At 41.3% G+C, this 13,769-nt stretch overlaps 1 protein-coding gene across 3 annotated transcripts; it reads left to right on the top strand.

The window, feature by feature from the left end:
• The first annotated feature begins 8 nt into the window (after positions 1-8).
• RNF8 (ring finger protein 8) lies at positions 9-12,729 on the top strand. 3 transcript variants are annotated; one of them, XM_066993840.1, is made up of 8 exons: positions 9-112; positions 1,953-2,081; positions 3,660-4,400; positions 5,570-5,632; positions 7,292-7,381; positions 8,300-8,407; positions 9,408-9,612; positions 11,350-12,729. In XM_066993840.1, the coding sequence occupies exons 1-8, from the start codon at positions 35-37 to the stop codon at positions 11,493-11,495; spliced, it is 1,560 nt and encodes a 519-aa protein (XP_066849941.1). In that variant the 5' UTR covers positions 9-34; the 3' UTR covers positions 11,496-12,729. The 3 variants fall into 3 exon arrangements, with proteins under 3 accessions (XP_066849941.1, XP_066849942.1, XP_047936081.2); XM_066993841.1 differs by having other exon boundaries at positions 9,408-9,619; XM_048080124.2 differs by lacking the exon at positions 9-112 and adding an exon at positions 820-999.
• The last annotated feature ends 1,040 nt before the right edge of the window (positions 12,730-13,769 follow it).

The following is a 13,769-nucleotide window of genomic DNA, read 5'->3' as shown; positions in this document are numbered from 1 at the left end:
GGGGGGGCGGTGCAGCGCCGGGCGGGCGGGCGGCATGGCGGCGCGGCGGGCATGGTGCCTGCGGCGGCTGGGGGCCAGCGGCGGCTGGCTGCTGCTGGAGGCCGGCACGCAGGTCAGCCGGGGGGAGCGGCCCCAAGGGCGGGCCGGGAGGCCGCCCCGGCTTCCCGATGGTGGAAGAAAAGGGGGAAAAGCGGGGCTGGGGTGGCTCGTCGCGGGGCTGGCAACGCGCGGGGGGGTGGGTGGGGGGGGGCGTGTTTGGGCTCGGTTTGCTACGCCTCTAGCTGCTCTTGGTGTTAGTTTTTGTAATACTTTGTGTTGAAGTAAGAGCCGCTTGTATGGCGTCGTAACATAAGGGAAAAATCCCTGATATATTTGGCTTTGTGCATAATTAACTTAGCTGGGTACAGCGTCACGTTTTAAACCTGTTTCCCTTATGTTTCAATGTGGTATAGGAAAAAGCCTTTTTAGGTGTTTGTATTTTCTAATCAGAAAGCCCAGGGGGGTCCTTGCACCCATCCCCTGCAGCTCGGCTGGCTGTGGAAGGCGGGATGCTTCAGTTGCAAGGGATCCAAACACTTGCTTCAGTGCTGTGGGTCCGTGCTGTACCGAGCGCCTTTGGGCTTATGCCTTGCAAAGGGAATCCCTCTTAACTCCCCTTTTGCCCCTAGGAAACTCTTCGGGCAAGTGCAGAGCTTTCTTGCTCTATCAGGGGGGCTCTGGAGCCAGGAGGCGTGCAGGTGCGCTCAGCTACGGACCTGAGTTAGGGAATCCGCGAGGCTTGCGGCGTGGACTCGGTTAGTTGAGTGGAGAATCTTGTGTGAGCTGGTTTTGCTTGGTTGCCCGCGTGGTGTTACGTGCCTCTCTTGGAGGAGACCCGCTCAGGTAACGTGTGGTGAATGGACCTTTCCTCAGCGCAGCACCTTGCCGTCATAGAAGGTGAAAGGGGTGATGCCAATGAGTTGAGATTGCCGGGGAAAAGAAAAGCGGCCTTCATTTGAGGTATAAAGAGTGCACTTCTAGAATATCTTCATCCGGTTTAACTGTGGGTTTCTGCCAAAAGGTGTTTTGTCCTGCTCTCCTTGGCTACGTGCTCTTGTTGCATTGGAACCACACGGTTGTCCAACTCCATGGCGAGCTGCCTGAGCTGGCTGGAAACTTGTGCAGCGTGCAGATGAATAATAAAAGCGTGTGTGATAATTAGATCTTGCAAAGGAGGCAGCGGAGAGAGGGAGAACAGAGCCGTGCTTTAAATGGCAGCCTGCAAATAGATCAGATTTAATAAGATACTGTGAAACTGTACCATTAAATTATATCTTCTTCCAGAAGGTGCAGTTGGGTTCTAATCAGATTATTTAGATCACTTTCACTGCTGGCTATGAGCTGCATGTAGTGTAGTTTCTGAGCCTTGAGATGATTGTGTGATTTACAAAAGTAGCATGCTTTAAGGCAACAATTACATATGCATTTTTTTGATGGCAGTTTTCTGGGCTATTTTTTCCTGTGTCTTTCCTGTATAGAGAGTTGAACAGATGCTGCTAGCTAAAGAAGAGGATAAGAAATAATCTTGAGGTCCATACGATTCTGCTGGTTTGAAGAAGTATTGTTCAGTTAGGTCATGAATAAGGTGGGGTATGGATGGAGAGAGAGCTGCTTAGAGCAGCTTTACTGCTGAGGAAAATTTACGTGAAACCAAGGCTGTAACCTGCCTAAGAGCAATCAAATTTTTGTCAATGTGAGAGAAGGAGACTGCTTCAAATTTTTGTACAGTCTTCCATTTTCTAATTACTCTTAAATTTAAATGCAAAAAAGTGCCACCCAACATTATCCTGAATTCTTGGGAAATGCCTCTATGGTGCTAATCCAGATAGATTTCTTCTGTACTTAAATTGAAACCATATGAACCAAATTTACTATGTTGTTGGTGATTTTAATTTCAATGACTTTGTTTTTAGGTGACTATAGGTCGAGGATTAGATCTCACGTACCAGCTGGTGTCAAAAACATGTCCCTTGATGATCTCTCGTAAGCACTGTGTTTTCCAGCAAAATGCAGAAGGGCAGTGGACTGTCAAGGATAACAAGGTACAGAAGCTGGCTGAAGACCTTGTACTCTCACTTTGCCTGTAAACAGTGCCCTGTTTGGGTTCAAACAACATATGGTCTTTGATTATAACATGGTGTAAGTGTGACGAATGGTCTATGGGAGCATGTCTTGTCTGTTGTGCACTTGTAGCAGGAAGCTTCAGTCTGCTGCAGTTGGGATGCAGACCTTAGTGCTTTGTGTATGTAGTTTGTCTCTTTTGTGTATAGCATTTTTCAGACAATTACAGTCCCACACAGGCACTTTGCTGTCTGTGAACCTGTTTTGTGTTGCTCTTTTTTAAAGGAAAAGAAAAGAAACAACTATGATTTTTGGCAGCATTCAGAAAGGTAACGTTCTTGTATAACCAATAAAATGGTAAACTGATGTTCTTTATTGCAGTGACAAAATTGCTTTTATTATAATAAACTACAATGAAAATCTGCTGTTGGAAAAAATCATATTTTGTGTGATCTTCAAATGTATTTCTGCTAAAGTCCTCAGCTGATTAGAACACAGAATAAAGCGTTGAGAGAAGTCTTTTGCTTGGTTTCACTTCGGCTTCAGTAGTGATCTGTTCTTTAACGTGATCTTTGCTCTTTCTCGTTCATGCTGAAAAATGCAGAATCTGCAACTTAATTTAGAACAGCATTAGTAGAACAAGAAGTTTTCAATACGTCATACAGACTTGAAGGTTGTTTGGGTCAATGACAGATACTACAGAAAGAAACAGAGTGGCTACCACTGAAATTATGCTACTCTTAAACAAAACTCTGTAGCGGTAATTGTATCATCTTGAGAACTTAGTGTTTGTATGATTGAAAACATCAGTAGTAGATCAATTATTAACACCTTCTGTGTTATCACTGCTACCATTTTGTCAAGTTGTTTTATTGAATCCCTGGGATATCTCAGTTACTAATGATTCTGCAGTTCATCTTGAGCACAGTTCGGTTTCCCTGTCTTTCAAAACTATTTCTTGAGCTAGTGCCTAATTCAAACAAACAAACAAAAAAACTCCTGATGGGAACATCATCTCTTGAAGAGAATTTTCCCTGTTGTTTATATTCACCTTGTATGTATGGAGAACTGTTTTTTTTCCTTGCATTCACCAGTGCTAGCTATGCTCATTTTTATTTTCTAGTTTCTTCTGGGATTTCAGGTGTCATTAATCATCAAAAATAATTACATCAACAAGAACATAGAACATTCCAGTACTGTGGAATCTTTTCTGTTGGATAGTTCTTACTGCCTCTGAAGCTTTTGGGTAGTTTCTTTCCCTTAGGCTTAGTTCTTTTCTGTCTGCACAAGTACATATATTAGTATTGTTCTTAGTGCTTGTACATAAAAATCTATAATGTAGTACTAATACAAGATAAATATTATAACGCAGTGACTGTAATAAACGGGATGCTGAGGCAATAAATAGGATGTTGCAATGTTTATTTCAAGAGTTAGCTTGTTTCTATTGCAGTACTGCAAAGACTGGATATGTTTACAGTTGCCAGAAATAACTTGCAGATGACTTAGTATATTGAACCTTGCATATTGAATCTTGCCGATTCTTTGTTCGTTTGCAGAGTCTGAATGGAGTTTGGCTTAATAAACAGCGCCTGGATCCTTCAAAAACCTATCCTATAACTGAAGGAGACCGTATCCAGTTGGGAGTGCCTTTGGAAAACAGAGAGACCGCCGAATATGAGTATGAAGTAATTAAAGAGGAATGGGAGAAAATCAGACCCTATTTAGCCCAAAGGAATGACCTGGGGAAAGCTAAGAGTGCGAGAACTAAACGTAAATTTAATCTGGAGGAATCAGAGACATCTGGATCAGAAGGCCCTTCAAATTCCAGATCCAAAAGAGACAGAGTGTCCTATGACAGTGGACCTTTGGGTAAACCATGTGGAAGGGTAGAAGAGGTAAAAGAGTTGACAGAGAAGATGGATGTCAAGCTGCCTTCTCCTGGTTCAAGTGAGGAGGACGGTGGTCCAGTGCGTAGCACTCCTGTGGAAGCCGAGAAAGCTGTGTCTGTCGCACCTAAGGACCAGAAAGGCTCTGTTCTTTCTCAGTCGTGGACTGGCCTGGAAAAGCTGAGGAAAACTCTAGGAGATATAAAGGAGTTAAAAGTCAGAGTGCAGGATAAGCAGACAGCAGTTCTGAATGCGAAGCAAAAGCGCAGGAAGGCTGCTCAGAAGACGATCCTAGCAATGGAACAGGAGCTGCAGGAATTGCAGGAGCAGCTATGCACAGAACAAGAGCAGCATCAACAGCAGATGGAAGAGCTGGAGAAGACGTTCTCCAAAGAGCAGCAGAATCTAGAGGTATAATGTCGGTGATCTTTTTGGTCTGTGTGTTTTGGGTTTCATAGAACACCTAATATGACATTGATCCAAGTAAGATCTTGAACTATACAAAAATAGTAACAGAAACAATGTTCCTGTTAATTAATCCAGTGTAAATTGTTACAGAAGTATTTTACTTTTAGGAATGTGTACCAAAAGAACATGAGAGACAAAGCATTGGGTTACAAATGGAAAAGATGCAAGATTTAAAAAAAAATAAGTACAGCAGGATAAAAAAGCATTTGTTAATTTAAAAAGCAAACTTTTTTTTAAATACAAAATCAAAAATCTCTGCCTGATCTGTGGCTACAAGGAGAACAAGTTAAAAATTATTCACCTTAAGAGGGAATTTCTCTGGTGTATGGCTATTTCAGAATCAACGCTAAATTCACATGGGAAATCCATTCCCTTTCCAAGAGCTTTATCATATTCCTTTACCTCTTAATTCAGAGTTTGAGGAAGGGGATGTTTTTCTTGCTTAGAAACAAAACAAAAAGAAACCTTTCTTGGAACTGCAAGTTCCTTCAAGCAGTAAGTGTGTGTCGACAACTAACTTTTCTAGCTAAGAAGCTACAAGTCTACCTTTCTGTTTGTGTTTACTTGAAATCTGGTTTAAAGGAAATAAGAATTCATCTGGGGTTTCTTCCATAATTTATCAGTTATTTCCTTTAAAGTCTGCTGCTAAAGGAGAAACACCTGCATTAGAAATACAGGAGGTCTGGAGTTGTGTGCTTAGGCACAAAGAGAAGTTCAGCTGGAGCTGTAGATATGTCTAATCTCTTTAAATGCATTCAGAGATAGAGGTGCAGCTTTTTCTCATGTTTAAGCTGTTGCTGACCTCTTGGCTTCTGTGAACATTCCAGTGCCTTTGGATCTGGAATAACTTGGAGGAGTTCCAAGTATGTAACTGTAAATGATACGTTCATTTTAACTCTTCGCAGTAAATGATAGCTGTAATTTCAGTAGTGCTTATGAAGCACAAGAGTGGGCCTTCTCAGGTTTCACCTAAAATCAGTGTTGTTTCTTTAAGTATATTCTCTAAAGGGAATGTGCAAAAGAGTCATTTTTATTCCCATGCTTTCTTTGAGTATTTCTTACTTCTTCCAGTACTTCCCTTCCAGCAAAAATGTCTCTTTGGTTTTTCTCAGGGAGTAAAGTGGCAACATGGAGAAGAGAATCTGAAGGAGCAGCTGGCCCAGGTCCTGCAAGAGGCAAGTAGTTACGAGTCTTAAGTTTGGTCTTGCTGTGTAACTCATATATTTAAATCTTTCTTATTGCTATGGCCTCTTGGTGGAAGACTAGGGCTGTGGCTCAAGTGCAGATCAGGTGGTCTGCATCTTCTACAGAGCAATTTGCTGTCAGAAAGTGACAGGTTTCCCTTTTTGGGAGTAGCTGTTTGCCAGCTAATAACACAAAAGAGTGTGCTCATTGAAAGCATTCAGTAGCTGTAATGAATTTGTTGAATTTGTTCCGTAAGTCGGTGGGCTGTTTCGTGAGGTCTTTCTGCTGGGTACCTGTTCTGGGAAAGTTGCTTTGGCAGTTTTAACTAGAAGAAAAAAAAAATCAGAGAAGTTCCTATCCTACCATCTGGTGGGCAGGATCATTCTGTAGTGGCACTGGCTATGCCTCTTATGTGCCGTGTACCGTCAAATTTTCATTTTTACTTCTGTGTTCTACAGCGAGTTTTACTGTGAACAGCATGAGCTCATTTGCTGTACATTTTAAGCCTTTTTGTCCTCATTCATGATGTGGCATGTGTGTATATATATATCTTGTTTAGTGCTGCTTGCTTCTATCTTGTAAAACTGTGGGAGTTTACATGTCATTTGTGTCACTGCAAAAAGGGAGTTGACTCATGATACACAGAAAAAGAGTAAGCTGGGAGAGGGAATGAGAGGTGCTATGACACCAGGAAGGTCATAAACGACTGACAGCACGTTCCAATTTGAAGTTCGTGGCAGTCAGGTGAAGTCCCTGGTGACTGGAAAAAGGGAAGCATCAGACCCATTTTTAAAAAGGGTAGAAAGGAGGACCCAGGGAACTACAAACCAGTGAGCCTCACCTCTGTGCCTGGAAAGATAATGGAACAGATCCTCCTGGAAGCAATGTTAAGGCACATGCAAGACGAGGTGATCCGAGACAGCTTCAGATGGCAAACTGTGCCTGACCAATCTGGTGGCCTTCTATGATGAAGGACTGCATCAGTTGATAGAGGAAGACCGACTGATGTATCTACCTGGACTTCTGTAGGGCCTTTTACGCAGTTCTACATGACATCCTGATCTCCAAATTGGGGAGATATGGATTTGATGGGTGGACCATTCAGTGGATAAGGAGTTGGCTTGAAGGTCACACCCAGAGAGTGGTGGTCAATGGCTCTATGTCCAGGTGGAGGTTGGCAGAGGACTTATAAAAAATGAAGAACAACTTTATGCTTGGGAAGATAACGATAGGAGAAGGAGGAATGGTTTTAAACTAAAAGAGTGGATATTCAGTTTAGAGGTTAGGAGGAAATTCTTCACTCAGAGGGTAGTGAGGCACTGGCACAGTTTGCCCAGAGGAGCTGTGGATGCCCCATCCCTGGAATTGCTCAAGGCCAGTTTGCTTTGGGCAACCTGGTCTGGTGGGAGGTGTCCCTGCCCATGGCAGGGGGGTTGGAACAAGGTGGTCGTTAAGATCCTTCTAACCCAAGCCTTTCTATGGTTATGTGTAAACTGCCTTAACTTAATGCCCCAGCTCATACAGACACGGTTTGCTCTTCTAGGAGAAGGTAGGAGAAATAAGTATGCTGAACTTCATGATTAAAGCCATGTATATTTAATAGGGTAGTTTATAATGACAGTTTTATTTCTGGGATGGTATCATTACAGCATCATGCTTTGATGGAAGAACTGAGCCGTAATAAAAAAGATTTCGAAGAGATAATTCAAGCCAAGAATAAAGAACTGGAAGAAACCAAGGTAAGGAATAAAATTGAGCTTTCCGTAAGCGAAACGAGATGCAGCAGCAGCAGAAATGGTTTATTTAATGTTTGCCTTGACTGTGTTGTCTCTTATAGTGGAAAACTCAACGTATTTTGAGCTGGCAGCTGACGCAGCTTTCCAAAATTTGAGTGGGTGTGGAGGGTGCATGGGAAGATACTCTGCCTTGTTCATAAAGTAGTATTGAAGAGTCATTACCAGATCTTTCTCAGTCATACAGAAAAGAGGGCACTTGAATTATGTGTTATGCAGGAGAAGTAGACCCATTCCGTCCTTCATTTAAGAAAAAAAAAGTGGGTGCTTCATTTTCAGTTAAATGTTTCAGTTTAAGTAAAACTGCAGTGTGTTCCTGCCATCCTACAAGGGGTGTAGGACTGAAACATGACATTTTAATAATGCGTGTGATAAGCCACGTTTCTTCCTGCCCTTGTCACAAGGTGATGAGTGGAAGATAATTAAGGGATCCTGTGCTATGTCTTACCCATGGATATTATGACGTTTCATACCTCTGGCTGTTGGTTTTGTTTTTGTTTGTTTGTTTTGGTCATCCTTGCAATTGTTGTTTAATGTATAGCTTCAGCTGGAAGAATTTCTGTTGTTTTTAGAAGATGGAACAGGTAGGAGCCTAATTAACTGCAAACAAAAAATGTTGGGCAGTTAAATGCAAGTAAATGTTTTAAATTTTCACATTTATTTTGTTAATATTTGAGGTATTTTGTCTGTTGGGTGTTTGGCTCTTTACATCAGGCATCAAAAGAATCATTCTGTTAACTTAAGCCAAACTCATGTCACAAAGGGGTTTCTACCTGTACTACATTGCCCCCCACATGCACTTCCCACCAATATTATATTGAGTAAAACCTTGTTGGTAATTGACCGTATTTGTTTTTCCAATAGGAAGAGAAGGAAAAGGTGAGAGCCCAAAAAGAAGAAGTGTTGAATCAGATGAATGACGTGTTGGAGAATGAGCTGCAGTGCACAATCTGTTCTGAACACTTCATTGAGGTATGTTTAAACCAGGATGGCTTTGCCAGCAGAGAACAGAGTTGAGAAGCTTTCACTAGCTCTGCTAAAGCAATAGTGGAGCTTTTTTTCTTTTCTTCTTTAGTTTAACAGACCAAACAGGTGACTCGTGGTAAGGGTTGGTCCAGAATCCCATTCTGTCTGTTTTAATGTTCTGCTGGACAGCAAGTTCAGCCCTAATGTCTCTACCTGCATAGAGATGAATGCTTAATCCTAAGATGCACACAGGCTTGCAGAAGTTACTAGCGTGTCTGAACTGGTGCTCTGAGCTGCTGCTGACAAGCCTGCTGAGGCAGGAGTCATTTTGTAGCGGACCTTGCTTTAAGTTGACTAGGATTGGACAGCTTCAGGGTTAGATATATATGAAGAGGTTAGTAAAGGAAGGGGGGATGCAGTGTTCATCAAGTTCTGGATCATTTATATTGTTTGGATAAAAACTTTTGAGAAGTTGGCCGGCTTTATTTCATCAAATAAAGTTATAGGTAGACTGCTGCCTATGCTATGTCAGAAATACCAACTGCTACTTCTGTTCATGTTGTGCTAGAACTTCAGCTGCCTTACATTCATTTCTACTACAGGAAAAGTGCTGCTAGCCTTCTTATAATGACTTAAGAGCTAGCTAAAATTTCAGTTTCTGATTTCAGTAATTTAACATGCTATTTTGTAGTATCTGATTTTTTTCTATAATTTGACCCTTTCAAGTAAATTTATTCATTCTCTCTGTCTCTGCCTTAGCTATAGACTTGCTATGATTTACTGTGAACACACTAACCAGTTTCTAAAACTTGTCTGTACTCTGGCATAGGAGTGTTATTTTATGTGCGACCCCTGTAAAAGGTCAAGGAAGGGCCCTTATGCTTCTTCCCCACCCTTACCTTATAAGAAGTGTTCATCTAAAATTTTTGTGACCTCGATGTTACTTTAATTTTGCAATGGTTGTGTGAGCATGCTCTGATAAGTATCCTTCCCTTAAACTCCCCAGGCGGTCACTCTGAACTGTGCGCACAGTTTCTGCTCCTACTGTATCAATGAGTGGACAAAACGTAAAGTGGAGTGCCCTATCTGCAGGCAGGAGATTAAGTCAAAGACGCGCTCTCTGGTGCTGGATAACTGCATTGATAGGATGGTAGAAAACCTGGATGTGGAAATGAAAGAGCATCGCCTGTCCCTGATCAGAGAGCGGAAAGGTGAGAGGTGGGTGGATGTGGCATGATGAGTACAATCTCTCATTTCACCTATTTTGTACACTTTTCTTTGGCACCTATATACTAAGGAGATGCTCAGAGAATGCTGCAGAAATACTGGAAAATGACTTCCTATTGCGTATGAGGATAAATATTCATTATTGACAGAATCAGCAACAATTGAGATGGGGAAATGATTTTAAGATACGTTGCATAACAGGCAACCTTTTGCCTGGCGCCTTTTGATCAAACTATTGACTACACCATTGCAGAAACTCAGGAGAGCAGTGCTTCACGAGAAACTGAATTCTCTTCCATGTACTAGACTTACATAGGAATCCCTGAAAAGAATGTTGGCACGTGGCTGAAATGGCAGCTGCTTTCCCATACTCGTTCTTACAGAGTTTACCTCTATGGCCTTAATGCAAAACCTTGTGTCTAGTTGTAGCTAAAAGACTGTGCATGACAGTAAGGGCTGTAGGTAAAATTCCAGTATTCCTATTCTGCTTCCCCCCTTCCAATTTTATTTCTAGAGCACTTAACACTGGTATCTAGGTGCCGAAACATAGAAGTCTTTTCTTTCTTGCTACCCCTTAACAAATTTCTGTTGCTCTGTTCCCTTAAGTAACTGTCCTGATTTCCCGTTGTAGACATAAGTGCATGATCCTTTGTTTTGCAAAGTGTTGAGCCTTTTGAAGTCCTTCATAATGAGAGCTGCTTTCGAAATGTTTCAGATCCTTCATGGTGACATAAAATGACATCACTAAGCAGTGTTAGTTCTAACCTGACAAAATCACCTGTTTAACCAACTTAGCCTGATTCTCTCAGGAAATGCTGTGCTGTTTGGAGGCTGTGCAGCATGGCTTCGTGATTTGCTTTCACCTCTGCAGAGCAGACACCACTCTTGCATTATGTGCACATCTGCAGAGTATGCTGTAGCACCACTGAAGTGCCTCATCAGTTATCTAGTCGTGATTGGATGAAGTGTTGCCTTTGTTGGAGCACACTTCACTTCCATGTGGTGGAAAATAGGCTCGTAGCATACCTTCACATGTGATAGATGCTGTAACTATATAAAATTGGTCAGTTGTAGGAAATCATGTAGATTTGCCATGACACCCTTCAGGAGAAAGGAAGAATTGCTTTGTGTGGTCATCTTATTCAGTGATGGAAACGTTATTCAGATGAAGGTAGCCATATGTCTAATTAAACATGAAATCCTGAGAAGGAATCAGCTGACATGGAAATAATGATTCAGGTAGCACTTGAGAAGCCTAGTCAGATAATAAACCTTAGCATAAGGGACACCAGTTTACTGCTCTTAAATGTGTGGAGGTTTTCATGGGGCCTTCAGTGTCCCTCAATAAGTAATGGCTGTGCACTGCCATTACTTACTGAGAGCTCCTTACCGTGTTTTGTTGCTTCTTCCTTTCTTACCTGGCAACGTGCTGTAACAGCTAGCTGCTAGCTTCTGCCAATTGTGTGCCACTGAAGGGATGCAGAATGTCTCCTTCTCATACGTACTATATTAACAGAAAGAGGCATATGGGAAACTGAAAACAAATAAAAAATAGTTATTTAATGATGAAAGTTAAAATGAAAAATACTTATGCCCTGTAGCTTGAAGGACCTAATATAAACTGACAGTGGGAGGCTGTAAGATTCAAAGAAAACTAGTAATTTAGCAGCATTTGTGGGTACAGTGGTTGGTGCTAATTTTTGTATCTGTTTTGAATGCAGAGAAATGGAAGGTGTTGGTGAACCCAGCTGTGGACAATGACAGCAGTGTCATTCCTTCCATCTACCCCATCTTGTCAGTGAGCAGCTGTGACAGTGAGGACTCTGAGGAGGATTCTTACCATGGTGAAAGCTACTGCATTATCTAAACACTAACTTTGGACTGGTTTGCCCGTACGCTGCCAAGAACCAACTTAATGGTATTTGGTTTACTACTGCTGGAGGGGTGGATTGGACATCTGGAAGGAGAGATTCTGTGAAGAGGCCGTAACTGGAGCTGAGAAGTAGCAGCGTTTGGAAGAAGGACTTTATTTTTTAAATGAATGTACAGAAGCTTAATCTCTAAAATGAAATTTGGATTGTGAAAGAGCAAGCTGGTGTTATGCTAGATAGTTGACATAAAACCCAGGTTACCATGATCACTTGTGACCTACTAGTTAGTGTGGTATATGTTTGAATGCATCATTGCTCTTTCCTGAGTGAATGACGTGTCTTAAATGTGTACACCAGGTCCCCTTGTTTCAGCCAGCAGAGGAAATGGCACAAGCTGAGAACTTGGTCATTCCCACCACCTAACAGGAGAGGTATACCGGAAAAACGTGCCAATGTGGGTTTTCCTCTTGGATTTTGTATGTCAGCTGGAGTTATCCTAGGACTCTCTGGCACTAAAGTTAACAGAGAATGGGTTATGGGTCATATCAGCTTTAAGTGCTTACATGCATCATAAGCTAAACTGCTGGCTTGTTTGTTCAGATGATATTACTCATTTTCTGTTGGGTAGCGATGGAGAATATTAAATCTTCCAGAATTCCTTAGCTCGTGCTCTTTTCATATAGCATCTTTGGTTTGTTCCCTTTCAGGCTTTTGCATAAAGGGTTTTAGAATTTTGAAGCAGCACATCCAGAAACTATTAGCAGTGACTTCAGAAACACGTTTAGTTTTTGTCGGTACCAGAGAGGAATCTTGGCCTCTTCAGAAGTACTGCTAGCTGAATGAGTGAAATGTTCTGTTGGCCTGGTAGGAGAGCAGCATCTGTAGTCAGCCACAGACAGAAGGAAGTGCTTAGGTCAATTGTTTACAAAACATTGCTGTTGAGCTGTCTTGTGTTGCCCTCACAGCAGGTAATGCATCCCTAAGACTGCGCAAGTCTTGCCTCATCCTATCACCTATGTGAAATGATACAAAATTGTCTATGAAATTCATTTTTCAGAGGTGTATGCTTTTGACTTTGCTTTTACTTGGAAAGCTTTTACCGTTACGTCAATGAGAGAAAGATGGAGAAAGCTTTTCTCATCTGTAGTATTTCTTCGGCTATTTGTATGTATTTCTTGTTTCTATGTTTATTTTGTTTAAGACGGAAAATATAAACCCATTTGTGCATTAGTCTTCCTTGGTGCAACCTCTGAGATAAATGTCTTTCTCCTAGTTACCTTAGAATTTTTTAGAAAACCCAGATTGTCTCATTATTATGACCTTGTTTGCTTCATGTTTTGATTGCTGTAAGCAGTTCGACTATTTTGAATTTATTTGAAAGACTGTTGTATGCAGGAGTTGATAAAAGACGTCCCAGCTCTTTAAGCCCATGTTAGCAGTGGCTATCTTAATGGCAATGGTATCTTTAGTAGATACAATCTTATCTTCCACTAAAGAAAGATAACATTAAAAAGGTGCATGAATGATGATGCTATTCTAAGAAAGTAGTGCATTCTGGCAGGTTTGAATGGTAGTACGGGGAAAAATATGTGATCTGTGGGCCAGGTAACTTTCTTAAAGCCTTAATGTAAGGTTGTTCCTGTGAAGAAGCTATTACATCTTGAATTTTCTTCTTGTCCTTTTAATGTTATAAAATATATAGGCTGTTGAAAGTTTCTTTTCTGAATATATGCTCTCTAGAATGTCAGAGAGAAAAGGGCTCCCCGAAGCACTTATGAAATATCCTGACATGGAACAGGCATTACTGTTGAAGAGGAATAGCAGGAAAATATTCTGGTTACCTTGGACTGCAAATTCTTGTATGCTGTATCTCTTCCATGTTGCTTTGCTTTTTTTTTTCTTGTTTCATTTTGCTAAATATATTTATTTTTTTTATGTTGGTGTTTATGAATATTCTAGAAAAGGATGGTACTTCTAGTAACAGAGCAGTTCTTTGGTGTGCTTTCTGAGCGTGTCCCCTTCTCACTAGAATATAGAGAATATTCTTCATATTCTGGTGAAAAGGGGTGTACTTAGAATACAAGTGGTATACTAAACCGTTTCAGCTGTTACCTATAGGTGCCCCAAAATACAAGTGGACTACTAAACCTTTTCCACTGTTACCAAGAGGAGCATAAAGTGTAAAGGTCCAAGGAGAGAGGCTAAGTAGTAATACTGTTTATTTGTGAAGGCAAGATAGTAATTATCAAATGAGCAAGATGAAATGAGCT

The sequence above is a fragment of the Anser cygnoides genome, chromosome 3 (genome assembly GCF_040182565.1).
Source record: "Anser cygnoides isolate HZ-2024a breed goose chromosome 3, Taihu_goose_T2T_genome, whole genome shotgun sequence".
NCBI lineage: Eukaryota > Metazoa > Chordata > Aves > Anseriformes > Anatidae > Anser > Anser cygnoides.
The sequence above is the reverse complement of the archived record's forward strand: the minus strand, read 5'-3'. Positions and strand labels throughout refer to the sequence as shown.

Coding starts and splice junctions, on each gene's coding strand:
- RNF8 (XM_066993840.1), top strand. CDS start 35: ATGGCGGCGCGGCGGGCATGGTGCCTGCGGCGGCTGGGGGCCAGCGGC. Junction 7,382..8,299: donor AAGAACTGGAAGAAACCAAG/GTAAGGAATAAA, acceptor TTTTTCCAATAG/GAAGAGAAGGAAAAGGTGAG. Junction 8,408..9,407: donor GTTCTGAACACTTCATTGAG/GTATGTTTAAAC, acceptor TAAACTCCCCAG/GCGGTCACTCTGAACTGTGC.